General features: G+C 31.4%; 3 protein-coding genes across 8 annotated transcripts; all 3 read left to right on the top strand.

Annotated features, from left to right (window-relative positions):
- Positions 1-4,848: 4,848 nt before the first annotated feature.
- On the top strand, positions 4,849-6,580 carry LOC110631034 (allene oxide cyclase, chloroplastic). The gene is made up of 3 exons (XM_021778740.2): positions 4,849-5,307; positions 5,406-5,527; positions 6,062-6,580. The coding sequence occupies exons 1-3, from the start codon at positions 4,884-4,886 to the stop codon at positions 6,461-6,463; spliced, it is 948 nt and encodes a 315-aa protein (XP_021634432.1). The 5' UTR covers positions 4,849-4,883; the 3' UTR covers positions 6,464-6,580.
- Positions 6,581-8,852: 2,272 nt separating this feature from the next.
- On the top strand, positions 8,853-14,867 carry LOC110631044. Of its 6 annotated transcripts, none has more exons than XM_043957226.1 (7): positions 8,855-9,776; positions 11,616-11,897; positions 12,330-12,452; positions 12,813-12,893; positions 13,279-13,335; positions 13,417-13,528; positions 14,415-14,867. In XM_043957226.1, the coding sequence occupies exons 1-5, from the start codon at positions 8,894-8,896 to the stop codon at positions 13,305-13,307; spliced, it is 1,398 nt and encodes a 465-aa protein (XP_043813161.1). In that variant the 5' UTR covers positions 8,855-8,893; the 3' UTR covers positions 13,308-13,335; positions 13,417-13,528; positions 14,415-14,867. The 6 variants fall into 6 exon arrangements, with proteins under 6 accessions (XP_021634459.1, XP_043813166.1, XP_043813169.1 ...); XM_021778753.2 differs by having other exon boundaries at positions 13,417-13,488; XM_021778760.2 differs by having other exon boundaries at positions 13,417-13,488; positions 14,425-14,867.
- A 3,697-nt stretch (positions 14,868-18,564) lies between these two features.
- Positions 18,565-22,431, top strand: LOC110619673. The gene is made up of 5 exons (XM_021763214.2): positions 18,565-18,830; positions 18,938-18,982; positions 19,074-19,361; positions 19,437-19,612; positions 21,833-22,431. The coding sequence occupies exons 1-5, from the start codon at positions 18,605-18,607 to the stop codon at positions 22,046-22,048; spliced, it is 951 nt and encodes a 316-aa protein (XP_021618906.1). The 5' UTR covers positions 18,565-18,604; the 3' UTR covers positions 22,049-22,431.
- Positions 22,432-23,635: the final 1,204 nt, after the last annotated feature.

A 23,635-nucleotide genomic window follows, 5' to 3' on the forward strand; every position in this document is an offset into this window, starting at 1 on the left:
ATTTGATTTTTTGGATGTGGTGACTTCGTCATTTTGACCTGAAGATTTTTTTTAGATGGAAATTGAAAATTGAGAAGTAAAATCTGAAATCTCTAATATTTACTTATCATCGGGCTAAATCTATGAGTTTAAATTTATTATTGATTATTTATTTGATTTTAAGTTAGATGCGGCTTAATAAAAAATATTCTCATTCAAGGAGAAAGAAAATACATAAAATAAAAAGAATAGATAAAAGTGATTGAGGTGGGTGAGTGATCATCAACAAAAAGAATTAGGCACGACAATTTTATTTTTTCCTGTGATTCTGTAGCGGGTTTTGCACGCTCACGATTTTTTTTTTTTGTTTTTGAGTAGAAATATTTTTTATTTTTTATTTTTTTATGATGCTCTCTATTTTGTTTTGTTTTTTATTTTTAATTGCAGGTTTACGAGGTTCTTTGTGGGATGGTTTTAGTGGACCTGTGGTTGAGGATGCACTGATTTTGCTTGGTGATATTATTACATTCTCGGGATTATACTAATTCATCTCATAGTTTTCGTTTTTATAGATTGTAAATTAGCTAAATTCTATTGTGTCACCTTTTTATATGGCTATTTTGGATGATCGAATCTTTTTTTAGTGCCAAGAGTTTTTTCGATATTATTTGTTGTTTCTATATCTATTTTTTAGTTTATGCTTTACTTTTCTATGATTTTATTGTCTTTTAGTTGTATTGTGTTTGTCTCGAAAATACTCTTTTTTTATTTATGCATTCAATAATTATGGCAGTTTTATTTTTGAAGAGAGCGGTGACAATGGTCAATGAATGGTGCTTGGACTATTCACTGTGAATTAATTTGACATTGCTCACTCCTTCCTTATCTACATCATATCTAAATATTTGTTTTCAAATCCTTCATTTTTCTCACTTTCCCTACCCCTACACTTTTTCAATTGAACCTCCAAATCAATTTTCATCATTTACTTTATATTGTTTAGTTAAATTATTAATGCAGAAAAAAAAAATCAAGTTTCTCTCTTAAAATAAAGATTAAAGAAAATAATGATTTAAGTATTTTCAAACGATTTTCCATTAATTTGAAAGAAAATATTTTGAATCACTTATAAAAACTTAAAAAATTCAATTTAATTTCTCTTCACCTTTTTTCCTCCTTTTATTTGGTGTCTAAATAATAAAAAATAAGATATTAAATTTAATTGATTTTATTTTATTTTATTTCCATATCTCTCAATTTAAATAAGGAATTATTGCATTACCATCTTTTTTTAAAGTCCCATCTGATGCTGCCCTTTTTCTAAAGCCTTTAGGAGCCTCTTCCTTAAGCAATTTGGCCATTAAGTCCAACATTGACCAAAAGATAAGATCCATTTAAGTTGAATTTAGACTTCAATTAACTCCTAGAGTAAATACTTATCCATATCATAATATTTTATTGCATTGAATTTGTATCTGTATCACAGTATTTAATGAGATTGAAATTCAAGGCGATGAGATTGTGATACTTGATTCGAGTAATGAGATTCTTAAGGAGTAAATAAAGGTAGTGATATGATACAATATACTTTCAAAATATGTCGTACGTTGTCATCATACTATTGCACTATGCAGTAAAATCCTAATAATCTGTAACACTCTATCATTTAAGTTTCATTCATGAGAAAGAAAATTCGGTCATCATGATGGTTAGTATACAGAATGATAGAAGACTCATTCCATGTGTATGTATCTAGTTGAATCTTCCATAATATCTAATTATCGTTAAAGATATTATACATTAAATCTCTATTATGCCTACAATTACGAGATCTCTTATCCGCTAGCTGGTATTAGTTGAATTTCCAAAAAATCACCAACTAACCTAGTTTTCTTATAATGTAAAAGTAATCTACTTACACAATATTCTTAAATTCAAACAATCTATTTACACTCGACTCTCTTTAATAAATTACTAATGTGAGCATTACATAAGTGTCAACCACCTCACTTTTTTTATCTAGATTGACATATCATTTTTTAATTTGTTTTCGACCACATCAGATAGTAAATAAAATTAATGAAGTTAGGTAATATATTTTGAGAATACTAAGGTTTTTAGGCTGCAGGCAAGTAAAAGATGTTTTTCAAAAAAACAAAAAAATGATAATTTATTTCGAGTAGCAGAAATATATATATCTATAGCCATACATGGTATGTTTTTCTAATAAGACGATAATATTTATAACATATTTTTTTAGACCACTCAGTAATAGTGGGCATGCGACTAATTAATGTTTAACTGGCTTGAATTATGTCATTTTTGACACGCATGTTATATCAGAATCATCATAATACACACATTTAAAATTTAATATGGAAAATAGATATCAGAAGTCGGATAATCGTATACAAAAATTTTGAAATTAAAGGTATTAATATCAGATTAAGATTTTAGGAGGTCGTGCATATGTGGAGTTTGATATATCACTAAGTCATTATTTTGTGATTAATATCTTAACATGCATGTCCCAATCTTAGTAAAATTTACACATTATATGTTATCAGTATTTAAACATTTAATTAATAAAAAATTCACTATTATGCATTTATTAATGTGATTTATTATGATTTTAGTATATATTATATTTGTAAATTGGTAGGATATGTACGACTGGGGGCAAATCCTATCTTCCCATCAAATCCAACATTCAGTAAAAGATGAAGATGATGACGATGATAATTTGTATGAGTTTCGTTGGAATTTTTTTCTTTTAAATAAAAATTTATTTTAACATTTAAAAATAAAATAAAATACATAATTTACTTTCATAATTTCACTTTTTTAATTTTAATTTTATTCTATTTACTCTTTAAAATTTTAAATTATGAAATAATCTAATTCATACAACTGATATATAATATTTATGCGTAACTATATTATAAAAATTAAATTATTAAATAATTAAAAATTGAGGAGATGATAAATATATTATCTCATTTTATAAAAATTAAATTATTTAAAATTTAAAAATTAAAATTATAAATATAATAAAAGTAAAATTAAAGAATAAAATGACTCTTTATGAAAACATAAAAAACACAAACTATACATTTAGTCTTATAAATATAATATTAATATTTTATTATTAATTTTTTTAGACAAAAATGATATTTATTGAAACTTAAATACTTTTTTGATTAATTTAGATATGAGCAGAAATTGTATTGAATTGTACATAACCTAAAAATATATATAAATTAAATTGATCATTGCTTGTATTGAAAACTCAAGATTACATTTGGTTAAATAGTACTTTTGAGTTTTTTTTTATTTAAAATGTATCTTTTAATTTATAAGTCAAATTTAAAAATAAATAGTTAGTTATTTAGTTAAACTACCATATGTGTGTATGATTAAAATGTTTTTAAAAGCAACTTAATATTACCACAATGATAAAATGAATATATAAATTTAATTTAATTTTTCTTAAATTTAAATATTTTCATAATAAAAAGCAATATTTATATATGCATATTTTTGTGAAAATGAGTATACTAAAGTTTTATGCTGCAAAATTGAAATGATTTTGTAGAAAGAGAAGAATGGTTTGGTTTGGTTTAGTTTAGTTTAGCGTTGAAGCCATGTGATCCACAAGGCCGCCGCTCACTTCTGCAGAATCCAGATGGTTCGCATTCCACGCACGTGACCGATTAGCTTTTTTTTATTCACCTGGGACAGCTAGCGTAACAACCCATATATTCATCCACGTGTATCGTCTCGACTATTTTTAAGGTCGTTTTTAGAAAAAAAAAATCCCGAATACTTATTAAGGTTCTTCAGTTGTTTTACTGGCGAGAGGTTATTTTTAAAACGGAGAATTGCGGCTTAGTTTTTATGATAAAGAAGAAGTTTAATAGATGGTTTTTTTTTTATTTTAAAAAATATATTAAAATATTTTTAATATTTTTAAAAATTTATTAATTAATAATTTTATTAATTTAATGATTTAAACGACAAAGTGACTGTACTGGCATCAACAATCTCATATATTTTATATTATGAATTGATTAATTATAATTTAATTCTATTTTTAATTATATTAATAAGTAAATTTTTATAAGCTAATAAAAATTTATAAAATTATATAAAAGCTTTAAAACTGTAAAAAATTATATTGCTTTATTAATATCTTAAGCAAAATTAAAATTTTTAAAATCAAAATTTGCAGTTGCATGATATGAATTGACCCATAAAAACAAAATCCACATTATGAATCAATTGAAGCCGAAAATTAGGTTTCATTTTCACATAAGGTGTCATTGACAAGATCCTCAAAATAACGGCTGCCAAACTTTCCTTCGCTTCCCTTCTCTTCCGTCCAAACACCATAAATCACGTGTTCAATACCAAAACTAGAACCTTGTTAAAAAAAACACCACCCAGATGTGAGTCATGATATTTGGTTGACTATTCTTTAAAAGCCATGCTACAAATAAGGAGGTAAATGGTATTATATTCACCAAAGTTAAATTATTTAAATTTAAATTTAATTTATATTAATAGTATTTAAATTTATTTCAAATCGAATTAATTTAAAATAATTAATTTTATATATTTTAATTAATAATTTATATAAAAAATATTTTTCATTAACAATTTTCATTTAAAAAATTTAATATTTTTAAAAAATATTTAAATATTTAAATTTAAATAAAATATATAAAATTTATAAATATTATTATAAAATATATATATTTTTTATTAAATTAATTATTTATATAAATAAATTACTATATATATTTAATATTTAATATATATATATTATTATTATTTTTTAAATCTAAACACAATTCCAAATTTAATTATAACTCCTTAAATTCAATCTGTTGCCATCTTTAGCCATGGACCATGATCCATGGTCCACCCGCGGTTGCACCGTCCATCCATACACCCAAAAGCCAGTTACCACACCTCACCGGCCACTTCACACTCTTCTATATAAATCACCGCTCTCTCACACTGATACCTCACTTTCTCTCCTGCCAAACCCCAAGAACTATAGAAATCAAAACCAATCATCATCAAAATCAATGGCTTCTCTCAGAACTATCTCTTCTGTGAATCTGACCAACGCTTCAAGTTCAAGATCTAACTCCACCTCTACTGTGCCCACCAAGTCGGTGCCCTTCAAGCTCACAACCCCATCTCTCACTCAGAATCCTAGACTCCTCCTTTCAAAGACTTCAAGCTTTAACAACTTCTCTGTTCCCAAGAGATCTTTTCTCTGCAGAAGCCAAGCGGCCTCATCTGATGATGCAAGACCCGGTAACTATTATTTCCCTATGTTTCTCATTTTTCTTTTCTTAGTTTTGGAGTTAATTTTGTGATTCATCGAATTGGGTTTTGTCTTCTTGGTTTTGCAGCTAAGGTCCAAGAACTTTGTGTGTATGAGATCAATGAGCGAGATCGTGGAAGTCCTGCTTATCTCCGCTTGAGCAAGAAAGAAGTTAATTCTCTGGGTGATCTGGTGCCTTTTAGCAACAAAGTAAGTTTTTTACATCTCAGTTTCGTTTGTTTCCCCAGAAAATCTACCATGTTTTTTTTGAAGATTCTGATTATAATTTGCTTTTATGCTCGCAAATCATAATCCCCAAATGCTCTTTCTCCGTTTCAAGCTCAAAATTAACCGGATTTACTGTGCTTTTTTTTTTTTTTTTTCCTGCGGATATTTTTTTCCCCGCAAAAGATGATATCTTTTCAGTCCAATTATATATATAAAAAGAATATTTGAGAATGAATAAAATGGGGTGTCATATCAATTATTGAGTAGCTGAGTTGTTTGCCATTGACATATAAATTTGATAACTCTATTTAAAAATAGCTCTATTTAAATAAAAACTTATTTTCACTATAAAATTAGAATAAGCATCACGAGAGAGATTTTTTAAATATTAAATTTTAAAGGGGAAGAATAAGCACTCTGGCAGAATAGAGACAATTAAAGCGGGTTGGTAGGAAATGGTTAATTAGTCTTACATCACTGATGATGATTTTCTTTGAATGTGTGTAACCATTACAGCTTTACACCGGAGACCTGAAAAAACGTATAGGAATAACAGCAGGAATATGTGTATTGATCGAAAACAAACCGGAAATGAAAGGTGACCGGTACGAAGCCATCTACAGCTTCTACTTCGGGGATTACGGGCAGATTGCTGTGCAGGGATCTTACCTGACGTACGAGGACACCTACCTAGCGGTGACCGGCGGCACGGGCATTTTCGAAGGAGTTTCCGGTCAAGTTAAGCTGCAGCAGATAGTTTTTCCGTTCAAGCTTTTCTATACATTTTACTTGAAGGGAATTAAGGATCTGCCGGAGGAGCTGCTTAGCAACCGTGTTGACCCGAGCCCTGCGGTGGAGCCACACCCAGATGCTAAGGCTTGCCACCCACATGCTGTTGTGCCTAATTACACCAATTAGTTTGATTAATGAATGAGAGTTTAGTGTTTAGGGAAAGTTATTAATTATGATAAAAGTGTTGGTGGATTGGATAATTTGGTTTGGGGAATTTACATATCTCGATTTCGTTTTCGCTTTTTTTGGTTGCGTTTCATTGTCGTATTGGTAGCAAAAATCTATTAGTGGAGAGCCGAGGTGTTGCTGAAAAAGAGAAGGCAAGTGCAGTGGAAGACAAATGGCAGACTGTCTATTCTGAGAATTGCCATGCTTTATGGATGTGTCTTTTTTTTTTGTTTTTTTTTTTAAGGAAGTTGAAATGGAAATCACTTTCTGTCCAAGATAACGCCTCATTATAATAAAACTTTAGTCCAATACAAAGATCCCAGTACAAAGAGTTCAGAATAGGATGAGAACTCTTGCTCATAATATTGCTAGTAGATATGAGGGTTGGTGATTTCCTCTTGTGCAATCTTTTGGCATAAACTAATTTTATAGTCTCCCTTTTGATCAACTCTTAACCTTTAACGAATCATACTTTAAAAAAAAAAAGAAAAAGAAAAAGCCACGCCACTAGATTTATAAAAAACCCTTACACATATCTGAGCAGAAGAAGCCTTCTAATCACTACTATTTTTATTTGTATTGAATGGGTTTATTAAATAATAAAAATATTTTTAATTAATATTTATTTTATTTATAAAAATAAAATTTTTAGTACGTTTATAAATAGTCGTACACTACTCAATCTAATGAATATTAAAATGACGTTAATTATAGAAATTTCAACATTTATTGGAATGTCATTTATTAATTTCTATATCCATTCATTCTGACACTTATTGGAATGACGTTTAATTTTTATATTTGGAATGACACTTAATTTTTATATTATCTTACATGAAAATCACTTTCAATTTATTAAAAAATAAAAATATACATATTATAAATAAACTCGATTTTTATGTTAGGGCCTCGGCTTCTTCGAAGTTTTCAAAATTGAAATTATACCTGTTATTTTTTTTTCTTTCTAATTACTGTTTAGTCTTCAGAAATTTTAAATTAAAAATTTATTTATAAATTTAAGTGTGCTTTACAATTTACTATTTATCTCATAGATTATTTAATTTCATATAGTAATATTGTATATTTTTCATTTAGTCCTTTGTTTTATTAATCTTTTGCTCAATAAAGATTAATTTTTAGTCCCGCTCACATTCGTTAAATTAAATAATTTTATATAAAAATATATTGTAAAAGCACAAAATTAGAGATAAATATTTAATTTAATAAGAAATTATGATTTAAACTTATAATACGAATAAATTCATTACTTATTTCTCGATTTTAAGAAAAAATATATTAAAATTTAGATAAAATTAAAAAAATTATTTAAATGAGTCCATTGGTTAGCTTTAACTATTAAGAATTAAAAAAAAAATTAAAATACTTTCAATATAAATATATTAATTATTAAATTAATAAATATTTTCTTACTATATAGACTAAGGATATATTTGATTGAGTGATTGAATATAATTGATAACTATAACTGATTATAAATTATACTAGATATATGCTAGATGTTTAGGAAATTATATAATCTAACCATTATTAGCATGTAAAATGATTAATAAAAATATATATTAATTTATTATATATAAAATAAATATAAAAATATTAATTTATTATAATATACAATAATTAAATATAATTATTTTTATTATGTCCATCATTATTATAATATAATAATAAATATTATAAGTTTCAAAAATATACATATCATAACTAATTTATCATGTTTTTAATTATTTATTATATCTTATAATTTTAAGTAATTTATTAACGTAAAAATTTAATTTAAAAAATTATAATTAATAAATTTTAAAAAAGTAATATAATATTAAAATAGAAAATAACTCTAATTATAGGATTGATATATAAGATAGCTGATAAGTCTTATATTAGTTATCTTTTAAGTAACGGTTATTTTTATTTTAATTTGTTAAACAGTTACGTTTTGAAGACTCCATGTATTCTTTATTAGGGTGATTGCTAAGTGTTTTAAGATAAAATGTAATAAGGTTATTTATTCAGTTTTTATTGCGATTCTTATTTAAATTTATTTGCATTTTATGTGATAATAATTTATTAAAATTAAATATTTTAATATTAATATGTGATAGAAAGAGTATTTTAAATAAATTATTATATATTTTTTTAAAATTAAAATTTTTAATTAATTTTATTAATTTATGTGTATAAATTTTAAAACAAAGTTATTGTGAGACGGGAAGGAGAGAGTATTTTAGTCCAATCGGCGCAAATGTTCATGACCAGCGTAAGAAAGCAGGAGTTTTATAATAGTAATATTTAATTAAGCCATTGGATCTCTAATAAAGAAAAAAAAAAAAAAAAAAAAAACAAATAAAAACATGAGATTCATAGGGCAGCATGAATCCCTTCTTCAATGTCCTAACAACAAAATCTGAGGTTCTTCCCCTAATGGTACTTGTCCAATCCTCCAAATTCTCTCTCCCTTCCTCTTCTCCTCAGACAACCTCCTTTCTTCTCGAACCTAATTCTCTCTCTTTAGCCTTAATGCACTCTGATTCTTCTCTCTCTCTCTTTCCTTCTCTTCCATTTCCTTCCCCCTTTTCTCTCCTCTCCAAACCCCAAACCCTAATCCCTCCTCCCTCCTCTTCCTTCTCCTTCCTCCTCCTCCACCACCACCACCTCCCTCATCCCAGAGTTCTCTTCCTTGTTGCTGCCCCACATAAGGGTGGCTCCCAGATCCTTTTCAGGTTTTATATTCTGAACTCTAACAATGGTTTTAGTAAGGCTCAAGTTGTTTGCAACCAGAAGGGACTTGGGTTTGATTCCAAGTTTGGAGTTTTAGTGGATGTCAATCATGGGGTTTCGATAAAGATTGTTGGGTCTATTAATTTTTTCGCCATGTATTCAGTTTCTAACCGTAAGGTTTGGGTTTTTGCATTGAAACCCATTGGTGATGGTGATGGTGTTGGGGATGCTGTTAAATTGATGAGGTGTGCTGTCATTGACTGTTGTCTGCCGGTTTGGTCCATTAGTATCTCTTTTGGGTACTTGATTCTCGGGGAGGATAATGGAGTTAGGGTTTTCAATTTGCGGCATCTTGTGAAAGGGAATGTCAAGAGAGTTAAGAGTTCAAATTCAAATGGTAATTTGGATTCTAATGGGAGATTGGATAGTAAAGGATTGAGATTGCCCAATGGAGTGATTGGAGGTGATCGTCACTGTGGTTCAACTGCTTGCAATGGTTTATTGGATGGGAAGATTGATAAGCACTGTGTTTCAGGTAAGTATAAGGAGGGCATGAGTTATTTGAGTTCTGCTTATGTTGATCATATGCGAAAAATATCAATTTTGCTAGAGAATATTGAGTTCTGCTTACGGAACTTAGCAGTTTAGACTACTGCAGTACGAACTCTTTATATTATAAGTCTGTCCATCTAAATTATGTATTTGATTCCATTAATTTACCTTTTGCAAATGGATAGAAATGATTGGGATTTTTGTTCATTTGGTTTAAATTACTTGAATAAGGTTTGAAATACGCAAGTTGATCAATGTGGGTGACAACTTGTTTGAGAATGAATTTGAATGCCTTATACTTTTAAGAATTAGTTGAATGGTATTTTATTTTCCTACGTCTACAACTCCTATTCTTTATTCAATTTCGTTAAATTTTCTTTCCAATGGAAATATTAGAGATATCCTTACTGAAAGGAGAATAATAACTTCTGATTCACTTTCCCATGCATCTGTAATTTATTAAATTGGTATACTTCCATTTAGTCTAAGATTTTTTCCCCCTGCCAGGACTAGGAGTTTAGGATTTTGGGGTGTGTTGGTGCTAATTTTCCTGTTGATTTGATTCTTCCAGAATAGATTTCGAGTCCTATTTAGGCTCTAAATTACAATCATTTTGAAAAAAGTGATTTAGGGACATTTTCTTAATATATTATGCTCATAGATCCGTGAATTGTTGTTATGATGTTTGCTTGGATTTTAGACAAAGAAGCTGATAAATCTCTCATAGATGATCAATTCTGAAGGCTGAAAACTAATACTAGATCAATAAAATCTCCACTTTATTGTCAATTAGTCTATACATGTCTGTAAGCTTGTCAGTTTCTCTAGTTAAGGGAACCTACTTATGTTTAGTAGCCAGATATTGTCATTCTCTTTTTGGTGGGAGTGAATCAATCCAGACTTGTGGTCTTCATTGGCCATCAGAGATACAACTGAATCAGTGCCAATTGTGGGAGAAATTAAAGAGATAGAAATAACTTAAGGATCCCATGGTCATAATCAATAAGGTGCCAATAGTGATAACTAAAGGATTCCAAGCTCATAAACAACAAAACAGCCAATATTCAACTCAAATTTGACCTTTAAAATTTAGTAATGAGCCATCTGGTCCTCTCCCACTCTCTGGTGAGTATGTTTTATCAACTTTAAAATTTACTAATATTCTTGCTAATCATAAAGTATTTGGTGACTGGCAGCGTATATTTTTAAAACTAAAAACTAATATACTGAACCGAATAAACCAAAATAATTTGGTTTGCTTGTTTCAACTACTGGTTCAGTCTAGTGTGGATTTCTTCCAAAAAGAATTGGTTTATTTGGTTTTGCTAAATTTCAAACTGAATAGACTGAGTTGACCAAGTGCTCACCCCTTACATATTCCGATCTTGGAGCGAATTTGATGGATGATCTTTTCGGACTTTATTAACAAAATTAACATGTATTAGGTTTATGTATTCTCAAATTACATTACATGTCAAAAATTTATCTCTTTATTGCAGTTTTACTTTTATCTGACAGATTCTGTTTAGGGATTACTTTTTGACCAGGAAATGGTGCAACTGATATTAAGCATGGTGCTGTTTTTTGGTGTAATCCATAAGGATGCATCAGATGGTAAATTACTGAGTATTAGAAATATATCTTGAATTAAGGGCTGCTTCTTGTGTTCTGTAGTTGTGCACGGTAATTATGTGGTACCTTTATCAGTTTGAGCAAGCTATTCTAAAGTTAACTAGAAGATCTTTCCATGACATGGAGACATGTAAAAATGTTTTTGAGTGATCACTAGCTTGTGGAGCTGATTTTACTTTTCAACTTGCAGTCAAGAATAGGTCTGTAAGATGTAGACAAGATTCTGGTGAAGGGGGTGCAATTTTTGTGGCCTTTAAAAGCAAGGAGGTTGAGATCTCAAAATCAACTGCGAAAGCTGTTTCCATCCAGGCACTGTCCCCCAAAAAGTTCATGATTTTGGACTCTACTGGGGACTTGCATATTTTGTGCCTGTCTAACCCTGTTGGTGGATCAAACATCAGGTCTAACTTGATGCATTTGCCTCAGAGTATGAAAGTGCAAAAGCTGGCTGTTCTTCCTGATATTTCGTCAAGTATGCAGTTCTTATTTCCTTGATGCAATTTTCTTTTTTGCTTGCTTATGTATTAAAAAATGGTAATTAACAAAGGGCTGGTGGGATCGCCCAAAAGCGTGATCAAGTGCTAATATGATTCATATTTAACAAATTGTTTTTGGAGTTGAAATATATGTGTGTTGATGTTTAGCATTAGCGGTTAGGCCAACCTATGCGCTTGGCCTCCATGTTCATTGATTGAAAAAAAAAATGGCAAGAAAGCTTCATTCATGTAAGGTGTAATAAAAAAAAAGACTGGCTAATGAAATATCTCAAGTTGATATGTTGTGGATTTAATGCTGTTTTAACTTCTGTTCACTGAAAACAAAAGGCTTACTGATTTTGCTTTTCATATTCAAGTTGTCCTTAATTGAATCTTAAGCAACTTGCAATCACGGCCTCATTCTGTAGGAATTCAAACTTTCTGGATATCAGATGGATTCCATTCAGTGCACATGATGACAGCATCAGAAACTGATCCTGTTATTGAAAATGATGGAGAGGAGAGTAAGGAAAAATTGATGCAAATATCAGGTTTTTGTGAGCCGCTTTCTTCTTTTGCTTATTCTTCAAGTTTATTTTAAATCACATCTTTCTTTCTTCTTTCTTTCTTTTCTCCTTTTTCCGTTTCTGATGCTTTATCATCATTGAACAGTATTTGCATATCATCATCTAGCTTGTTTGTGTTGTGAGAGCAATTGTATATCAACATCTCAATGATAGGGAAAATTTTCGTCCATTGTACACTTTGCAACTCGTTCCCCCCTGAATATTCTTACTGATTTGCACTTTCTTGGTTGAAGAATTTCAGCATTCTGGCATAAAAAATCAGTTGTTATTCCTTATTTTTTGTGAATTTTGAGTTCACGTTATTAATTTTTCCTTTGCTACTAGTCATTCAAGCAATATTTGCTGGTGAAAAGATACAAGATCTTGTTCCATTGGCTGCAAATGCCTTCCTGATTCTTGGACAAGGTAATCTTCATCTATCTACATTCTAAAATATGGATATTTTTAATCTAACAAGGAATAGGGAAGGGGAAACTAAGCAAAGTACAATGTTGTTATTTTGTGGCTTGTGATTGATAACCTTACACAGAGTCTACTGCATACCTCCGTTGTTTGAAAGCAATTTGTTTGTGTACAATTGCCAAGTATCTTTTCCATTTTCTATTGCCTGTATTCAGTTTGTCCAAATGATGAGTTCATTTCAAAAATAATAAACCATATCTGATATGTATTTATTTCTTTAGGTTCTTGGAACCTAAAGTAACTTGGTGGAATTTAATTCTTCTTTTGTGCTAAAGACCACTTCACCAGATCTTAGATTTTATTGATGATGTTTTGCCCTGCTGAGCAGGAACTGTATGGGCTTATGCAATTCCCTGAAGTTACTTGGAGTATCTCTTTTATATTGGTGAGAATTTAATATTGTATTTCTTATTTCAAATGTAAGAAAGTTACTTGGTGCTGTGTTTTAATAATCTTAATTTTGTAGGAAGTCTATTTTCCAGGTCATGTTAGATGATTGTCACAGTTTTATGGATTCCTGGATCAATGCTCTCGTATGGTGAGTGTTCTGAGCTATTTTTGCTGTTTCATTTAAAAAGGTACATCTCTATTAATTTATATCGAAACCTTCTGTTAGGGACTTTTGATAATTACCCAAATTTTTTTCCCCCTTTATCCTGGGAGGGTTAGGTTTTGGTGGTAATCAAAATATTCTTTTGAGAGACCATGCCCCCTTTACTAGTTAGGTTAATCACTCATACCAGATTGTTGTAAAGCCAAAATGGGATTGTTTATGAACCAATCACATGTGATTAAGGAATGTCTTTTATCTGTGAATGAACATGTCTTAGAAACTGTCATGAAAAAAAGATTTCAGATCATATGATGAGAGGCTTTCACATTTAAAAACCAAGTTGAGGAAGAAACATCAGACATGTAAGAATTAAAAGTAACAGGATTAAAACATATGGCAGAGGATCTGCCATATGTGAAGATATATAGTGTGTAGAGTTCCTGAATTTTCTCAATCAGTCATTGTTGAGGGTTGCATTCATTTATGGCTCTCAGAGTTGGCATATTTTCCAACCTTGGATATTAGATGGAGAGACCAGTGTGGTCAACTGGTTGGTTGAGAACTTGAGATCCTTATTTAAGACTGATTGCTGACTGGAAACATTATGATTGAGAACTAATCGGGTGACTTGGGGGGACCACAGAGCAAACCTTTAGTTCTCATATCTGTCCCTTTGGTACCTTAATAATCGCTGGGGGTACATTATTTTATGGAGATTGCTTTTTGGCAAGGCCGACATGGTGCTTTTCGTGGTCTGGCCATGGCAACGAGTAATCCAAGCCACTGCAATTAGTCTTCCTTTGTGGTTTTGAAACTGTTATGACTTGTCAGTATTATGTTAGGGCCATTTGTTATCCATTCTGGTTTTGTTTATGCTATAATTTTGATTCTGCCCCTTCAAATTTTGTAAGGTGAAATCAGAAGCAGTTGGATGCTTGTCATGGAGTTTTGGATCTTGAAAGCCAGGACTATGCGACAACTCGAAGCCTCTTGTGCTGTACATCCAGCTTCCATGAGTTGAAGAGGATTTGATGCAGGCTTATGGTTTTTATCTGATTTGGTCCCTGCAGAGTCCACATTATGTCTGATTTTGTTTACCAGAGGACCGAAGGAATCGTGAAGATGGATTAAGATGGGACATGTCGGGTTGATGTACTGTTGCAATACATGATTCAGTTGTTTAATTGTCAAGATGAGGGTTTATTGCCCACGTAAACATGTAGCTTGAGTTATGCATTTCTGTCTTCCATTTGTTGAGATGTGAGAGTCTATATTGACTTGTGTTTGTTTCTGATAAACCTAGACTTCCGCCGTGATTTTACATACAATGTTGTTTAATAATGCAATCTTATGTGTTTGTCTTATCTGTCCTTTTAAGAATTAGATTGATGATTGAGAGTAGGGCATTGTCATTATGAAACTAACAGTCTGCTGCATTTTCCATGGCAGCTCAAGCCCAGATTGACGTGGTAAGTCTGTGAAAGGCCAGAATGCATTATTTCTTTTGAAAAAAAAAAAAAAAAATTCTACCTTATATGTTCCAAGCAATAGCTATCAATTTGAAAGTACATTGAAGTCCTACTCCAAATCACTTTAATTTTAATGATCCAAACCCTCGTGTTATATAACCAAAAAAGGGTTAATTTTTGGTGAATGATAGATTGTTATCAGGCGGACAAGCATCTAATCATTGTTGGAATTGGACTGAAAATGGTAAAACTTGACTAGAAAATAAGTGATAAAAATGAGGGACAGGCACCTCTCCCTTGTTCTCTTTTGTGTTCTGTCGTTTAGGGTTTTAATACCCTTGCCCCTTAGCCGATGTGGGTTTGATGTGTATAATTTTTGTTGGTTTTTATTTTTCCCGGTAGGTTGTGCTTATGTGAGGGTTTCTACCTAATGCCTGCAGCTTGAGCTTTTTCTCTATGCTGAAAGTTGCTTAGTTGATTCGGTTATGGCTGCGGTAGTCTCCATTTTGGGAGACTTCAAGGGGAACAGAGGATGATATCTTGAGGACGTATCTTCTGTATCTTCTGTCAAAATGAAGGCGTCAGTACCTTAATGACTATATGAGAGTGAGAAGCCAAGAGCTATGCCAAGCCTCTCTAGATCTCGACTATTGAGTTTTCTGGGCTCTCTTAAAGATTGTCGATGGATGGTAGCAGCCAACTCTGCTCTTTTTCATTTAGGGATCTCTGTTTGGGTTGACTCATTCTTTGACTTTGCATGTCTCTTTGTTGTATTTTCTTGGCCTACATGTGGCCCTGGTGTTCCTGGTGATGGAGCAGATGGTTCCAGAAGGTTGAAGATGGACGAGTGGCACTAAGAATCATGGAATCGGGTCCCTGAACCAGGTTGGAGCTTTGAGCTGGTGCCTTTTAGAGTCTTAGGATTTTCTTTATATTCTGGGTCACAAGCCTTTCTTTCTAGACCTGATAGATTATTATCTTTCTGTTTTGGGCATCTGGCCTTGATGATGTATCTCAGCCCTTGGGCTTGCACTTTCACTTTATCAGCTATGAAATATTTTTTATCTCCTGAAAAAAAAATCAGTTGTATATTAATAATAGAACAGAAGACCTAAAAATGGTAAAGGGGAAAACGATATATCAAAGGAAAACTTTACAGATTAAATGAAGCATAAACCAGAAGAGAAGAGGTGAAAGGACCAAACCATCTCTACTGGCAAACCCACGAGCAACCCACAAAATCACTGTCAACTGAAACCTACAATGCATACAAATCAGACAAAACTGATGGCCATGATTAGGCCCAAGAGGCCCCCCCCCCCCCATCATCCCACTCCCACAATATGAGGAGTACCCTTTTGCTCATTTTCATGGAGATGATGACTATCACAACACATGCGCATGCACATGCAAATAACCATTCCCCCTGTCCTGTGTGGCCCCCTTTTTCCATTCCATTCCCTAATTTACCACAATTTCCCTTTTTCTTTCTTTCTTTCATTTTCGTCCTCTAACTTCCAAACAAACAATACTCCATCTTGAAAACTACCCTTCACTGATTTTTAGTTATCCTCTGCCACCACTATCCTTCTAAGCTCCATATTTTTAGTGGATGGATGTGGCATGCTATCAACTTTTAATTTGATTCCACCTCATCTTACTTTCCTTTGAATCAAGAATTTCATAAAAATTCATTAATTTTTTTATTTGAAATAAAGAAATTTAAATAAAAATAATAAATCTTAAGAAATGCTTAGCAGATGCATATGGGCTAAGCACAATGTCTCTATTTTTACGTCCAAAGATGAACCAAGTTCCTCAATAAAATTAACTCTATGAGATTTGATTCTGAACTGAGTATATCATGAGATGAGAATTAGAAGACCGAAATGCATGGATTATTCTACCTCTGAATCAATGTGCCATAACCAACAGAATGACTTATATATATATAAGTTAGAAATTAAAAATTTGTCTTAATTATTATTATTATTAAGAAAATAAAATAAGTGTTGAAATGATTAATTTAATACTTTTTTTTCTACTCAACAAGTAGACTCGATGCAAATATAATATTTATAATTTAACTAGAAAATAAAAATAAAATAATAAAGTGATTTTTTTATTATTTTATTTTTTATATAAAATAATTTATATTTAAAAGATATTTTTTCTCAAAATAATTTTTTTTAAAAATAGGGATTGAAAATTAAAGGAAAAAAATATGAAATCTCTCAAATTTACTCAAATGCACTTACTACGAGAGGGAAAGCTTTCACACCATAATGGATGCAGTACGAAAAATGGAGGCTAGTGCCATTATACAGGAGGCAGTAAAACAGCAAACGGCACAGCCCTCGAATTTCAAGACCCTAGGTTCAGGAAAGTTCGACCTCTCTTCTTTGAGTACAACGACTTCGGGTAGTAAAAAGTTGGACAGAGGCTCTAAAAAGTCGAAGAAAAATAAATTCTGAAACCGGTTAAAGTCGGATCTGGGATTAGATTGGGAGCTCGAGCTCAGGTTCAGATGGCTCCGAATACTAAATTATTATTTTTATATATGATAATATGAATAATACCATTAAAGTCAAGGAAAATAATTTATTTTTTATTTATATATATAATAATATAAATAATACCATTAAAGTCAAGGAAAATAATTTATTTTTTAAAAAGAGGAAATAATTTATTAATGCGAGATTACGTTAGAAAAATTGAAATTTATTTATGAGCTTGGTGTTGTTGGGTTGGATAAATGGTATTGCATTTGACTGTTGCATTGTCTCTGCTGGTGCTGGTTTTGAAATAGAGTTTTGGTCCAGTCCACATAGGCTTTGCTGTGGAGATGCAATCCAGGGAATTCCGGAATTATATATATATATTTAAGTAAAAATGGTATATGATTTCTGATGTTTTAAAATTTACAGAAAAATATTTTATGATTAAAACTAATAGTTTTTATTAAGTTAGCTTGGGCTTGTTTGGATTGTAAAAAAAAATTGAGGACTTATTTGAACTTTTCTCCAATTAAAAATTTTATGAATATACAACATAAATATACTCCATTAAGGCAATGAAATTTCCTTTTATTTTTTTCTTGTATTTTTCTGAGCACTTTGCTAAGAGGTTACGGATCTGCAATTTCTTTCAAATTTTACGTACACCCCACACAATAATTCATCTGTCAACCTTGAAAGTTCCGACATCGACAACTAATTTCCTACATTTTTTTTTTCATAAAAAAAAAGAAATTGTATATTTCCATTTTTCTACTGCGAAGAAGAAGCCAAAAATCAAAGACAAAATGTTAACAAATTTAATTGCACAGGCGCCTAACTTCTATTTGGATTTAAGATAATGAAACTGTAAAGTTATTTCTATTGATTGATATTTCTTTTTCACTTTCTATAAAGTTAAAGATTTTTTTTTTTTTAAAGGAGAGAATAATTTATTTATCTCAACATAATTAAATTACTTTTTAAAAAGTAATTTCTCAAAAAATAATATATTTAAACTAAATAAAATAATTGAATTTTTTTTATTTAAAATAAAGAAATTATAGAGTCCAGAAAAGAACCGCTTGTTTAGTTTTCAAGAGTAATATAAAAGGTGAGAAGCAAAATCATTGATTCATGGCTAATTCCACAATGGAACAATCTCCTTATGGTTCTCGACGACGAGAGGAAGCAGATTTTAATCTCAGAGAATGGGCTTCGAGGGCTCAAATCAGTCGTGAGAACACCAAATCAAGAAGGTTTTCAGGATCACATATCAGAAGTTTCAGAGAAGATGCAAGGTCTTTTAGATCAAGCATTACCATCTCTAGCACTGCTTCATCTCCTGGCTACACTCTCAAAGGTTTCTTTACTTTCTATCTATTATATTCATGTCCTTCTCTCTGTTCTTCCTTTTTAGTTTCCATTTTTTAAGCAAAACTAACTTCTGTGGTACTTGTGCTTTTTCAGAAGAAATTGACCCATCAACCTACTCCTTCACTGCAGCTCTCAAAGGTGCATTAATTACAATTTCAATGCCTTAATCTTTATACATAATGCTGGATTTTTACTTGTTTTGGGAGTTTATTCCCTTTTTTGTGTGCAGCATTGCAGGCGAGAGCAGTTTATAACAGCTGGGAGTGCTTATCACCAGATGGGTTTGCTTTGAATTCTAAGTGGAATGAAGCAGAGAAGTACATATGTAATCCACTTTCAGGAGAGGTACCAATGGAATGTTTATCAGCTAAAACACTCAGTGGGAGATCATTTCGTAACTCAGCAAATAGAATTACAATGTCTGCTCCTCTTGTTTACTCTACTACCCATTCGAATAAAGTCCACACAAAGCCTTACGTTGCTACACCAGATGATTGTGTCCCTTTCCCCCTTCAAGGTTCTACCCTGTTTTCATGCCTTTGTGTGTTTGTTTTCTGTTCTATGTATTAATTGATTAAGCTTGTCTGTGTAGAAAAGAAAATGGAGGGCACCACTAGAGATGTTGGGACTCAAAGCACACCGCCTGAGCTTAGTTCAAGTAGCCCCAGCCCTGCCTCTACTCCTCCTATTTTAGAGAGATCTTTGAAGAGATGTGAAGCAGGTGAAGATTCTCCTAAATGTAATGGCAAGTTGAGAGCTGAAGGGAAGGTACGAATCTATGTTTTTCCCCTCTTGTTTTTTAGTACTATCACTTACTATAATTACTGATACTAATTAAGAATCAATTAGACCATAACCTTTTTCCTAGTCCTTGCATAAGGGAACTCAAGAAACAAAAAATGAAATTCAAAAATGTTTGTTTTTTATTTTCTTCTTCCTGCTTTTTATAAAGCTGCTTTGACCTTTGTGCACTAATGTCTTGCACATCTCTTGGTCTCTTTCTCTCCCTTGCTGATTGGTGGGTCTCTCAAGATGGAAATATGATAAATGATAATTACAAAATACCATCCAAGCCTGTGATAGAATTAGATTGGTCCCTAAGGCTATACAGCATATATGTACATGAAGAACAAGATGATTTGGCACAAGTTGTCCATTCAAATAATTTATGTGTGCCCAATCAGCATGGGGAACTGATAGATGACAATTGGTCCCTCTAACAAAATGATGGGTACATGTCCTCCCAAGTGGACACCCAAGGATTCCTTGCATGTTATCCTCCTCTAAGTAGCCTGCTCTTCGAGTACAAACGTTTTATTTGTGTTCATGTAAGTTTCTCAGAAACATTTTTCTAACAAAAAATGTCATTCTTCTTTCTTTTTCTCTTCCTTTTTCAGAAGCTAAAGCAAAAAGTAGAAACACATTAAGTTATAACCCATTTTGGGAGTTCAAATGAATCAAATCATCTGGCCGCATAGCATTTTTCAAAATTATCCATCTTTTTTACCCTTCCAGTAATTCTTTTCCTTGATTCATTTATGGGTTTTATTCTTTTGTTTCTGTCCTCTCTGTTTTGTCTCGTGCCACACTGAAGATGGGTCAACCTCTCGTCTCTCTTTATCGTTGCTTTAACCTTTTTTTTTATTTTATCTTTTTCTCATTTCATTTCTTTGGGTTTCTCAATGAAAGCTGCAAGACACTGCCTGTTTTCAGTTTCTTTCTTCTTTTTGGAAAACTAGCCATGTGTTTTAGGAATGGTTACAAAATAATGGTATCATTGCTCTTCAAATTTCCACATCATTGCATTCAGGATAGCGTTCACAGTTACCTTCTATTGAGAAAATTGTGACACCTCAGTTACATGGTCTTGGAAATCTTGACGAACTCTGTAATTGTTAGTCCCATGAATCATCATGTGAATTCAGAAAATGCTCCTCAGGCACCTGAAGTTTTGACTTTTGAGCCACATTGACCTTTAAATAATGAATGGTACTATATAACATTATCCCCATTAGAAGGTTGTTCTGGAAAGAGTTTGTATAATTCTACGGTACTGACCTAACAGAAAACTAATGGAAAAGGATATCAATGTAAAATGTAAAACCTAAAAGAAAAGATATCTATGGCTGAGATATAATCTAATTAGTGGTCAACACTAACCTTTCACAAATGTTAGGCTAGACGATGAACTGTTGAAGCTGAATGCTGTTGATATTATCTGATTTGAGTGTTTTATCTTGCTCAAGGCATTCTTAAAATTTCAATATGAGATTATGACAAAAGTTAACTTAGTTAACATGTTAAACAATTTTTTCCTTTCAACTAAAGTCACTCTCTTTCACTGGTGAGTAGTTCAACGATCTGGTGTAAAACTGGGTTACAATACGGTCAACCTTAAAACCTTGACAACCCTTATTTCCTTCTTCTTTCTTTTGAATCAAGAAAAACGATTTTGAGCTTGAGAATTATGTATCTACATACGAAAACAGTGAAAAAGGACAAGGGAAGTTGCAATAGTTGAGAAAATGCCATATTTAGAATTTATATAATAATTCTAAATCATGTTTCTATATAGTTTTGGTAAATAAATTATTAATTAAATTTTATTGTCAATATATTTAGCTATTATTTTCAGCAATACTTCAGTTTTTTTTTACTGGTTTGTTAACGTGTATTTTAGCATTTGTCCAATTATAATTAAATTTTCAATTTATGAATAAAATAATAACTATCACCACCCCTGAAAAACGATATGATGCATGGTTATTTTTCAATGCAACAACATTGACCGAGTCCACACACACACACAATGAATGAAAAAGAAAGAAAGCAATCAGAAACTTATTTTTGTCATTTATAGAAAGAAAATTTCAATGAAGTGACTAAACATTCCCCATCCGGGAAAATAATAAGACATGTATAACATTCAGAGGAGCAGAAGTGATAGGAATAATTAATGTGACACAGTGATGTGAATGGCATTGGCAGGTGGAAGAAGAGAAAGAAACAAGAAGGGAAAAAGAAGAAGAAACAGCAAAAGGAGAAAGCGAAAAGGAGGAGAGAAAGAAAAAGGAACACGAGCAAATGTGGAGGTGCAGCAGCAGCATGCAGGGTGGGTGCTTGTCATGGATGAGAAAAAGGCAGAGGGAGAAACAAAAACCAAGAAAGAGGAACATCTTTCTCATTAATCTTGAAGGATGTTAAAAATCAAAGAAAGGGAAATATTTGGAGGGTTTTCAAGATTCCTTCTCCCACTCAAACAGAAAGAAAGGAAGAGATTTTGAGAGAGAGAGATCTTGACATGCATGCATGAATTTGTACCTGTGGTGGGGAAAATGAGGGCAGCAATCATGGATGGACAGAGGTGAAAGATAGTGGCAATGACATATATGGTGGTGGGGATTATATTTGTTCTGTTCTTTTCTTTTTTTATTTTTTTTCTTTAAATTTTTGGGTTACAGTAGGAAGTGATGTTATGTGTTGTTTTTTTTACTTTGTTATGGTGGAAATTGGCTGACAGCTTTTGGGTTCACGTGGGAGCTTTTGTTTGTGGCTTTAGTATGGAAAGGTTCCTCTTTTTCATTTCATACCTACAAACATAGCATAATTTCATTTCACTGAGAAAATTAATAAACATTTGGTAAATTTTTTAGCTATCACAATTACTCAATTTGAAAATCAACTTCTTATCAGCAGCAGCAGACACAATAAGACAATGAAAAAGGAGTCACTTGAGGTCATTTATTTCATGTCTTGGATTTTCTTAGCACTTACATATATCCACATGCATCATTTCTCCTCTTTTTATATATATAAAATTTATTTTGGTTTTTGAGTTTACACGTTAGAATTTATTGAAATTCTTATTATTCAAGTTATGACGAACAACTGGAGTATATATCTTAAATCCGACCAGAATAATATATGCAATATGCAATAACAATTTTCTCTTGTTATTGCAAGCATTTTAGAGGACAGTTGGAGCTAGTATCAGTTGAACCACTTTGACATAATTACAAAATCGATTTGAAAATTTTGACATATTGATTTTGGCAGCAGAAGACACTTCCCATTTGATAGAAACTTCTTAATCCTTTTTTTTGCGTTCAAAAGCTTTGTTTCCTCGAAACAGAACCCATATTCATAGTTTCTTTTCTTTCAGTCTTTCCATCTCTCACCGATTTCACACCAAACTCAGAATTCTCTATCACTTCAATGATTTAAAGTCCTTCAATAAAAATTTATATTACCTGGTGTAGATTTTTTTGGTATTAGAAAAGGAGAGAACAAGTCTCAATTTTGAAAAAAAAAAAATGTTACCATTTGGGAGGAAAGTGGAGAGTTGAGTTGGAAGCAGCAGGGCATCAAGCAATTACCTACCTGCTTAATTCATTCTAGAAATGGAATGAAAATGAAACAGCAAATCATCCAAACATCCTATTCTAAAATACTCACATTTTAAGTTGTTTTGGAAAAAAAACCATTTTAATCCCTTAACTATTAGCCAATAGTCAATTAAGCTCTTAAATTTTTTTTTGAATTCAGTCAAACCTCTCGCCTTTCAATTTCTAACTAATAATCCAAATTTGACGGTATTAATTAAGAGAGTGAAATAAATTAATAAAATAAAATTTTAATGAATAAAATATTAATTTTATATTTTAAATAATTAAAATAAAAATAACATAAATAATTTCTTCTCACTGCCTTTGACCCTCTCATCAACCTTGCAATTTCTCTCTCAAAAATGGAGATTTGTCTATCAAGCAACAAATCTAGCAAGTGAAGCAA

Source organism: Manihot esculenta, chromosome 1 (assembly GCF_001659605.2).
Source record: "Manihot esculenta cultivar AM560-2 chromosome 1, M.esculenta_v8, whole genome shotgun sequence".
NCBI lineage: Eukaryota > Viridiplantae > Streptophyta > Magnoliopsida > Malpighiales > Euphorbiaceae > Manihot > Manihot esculenta.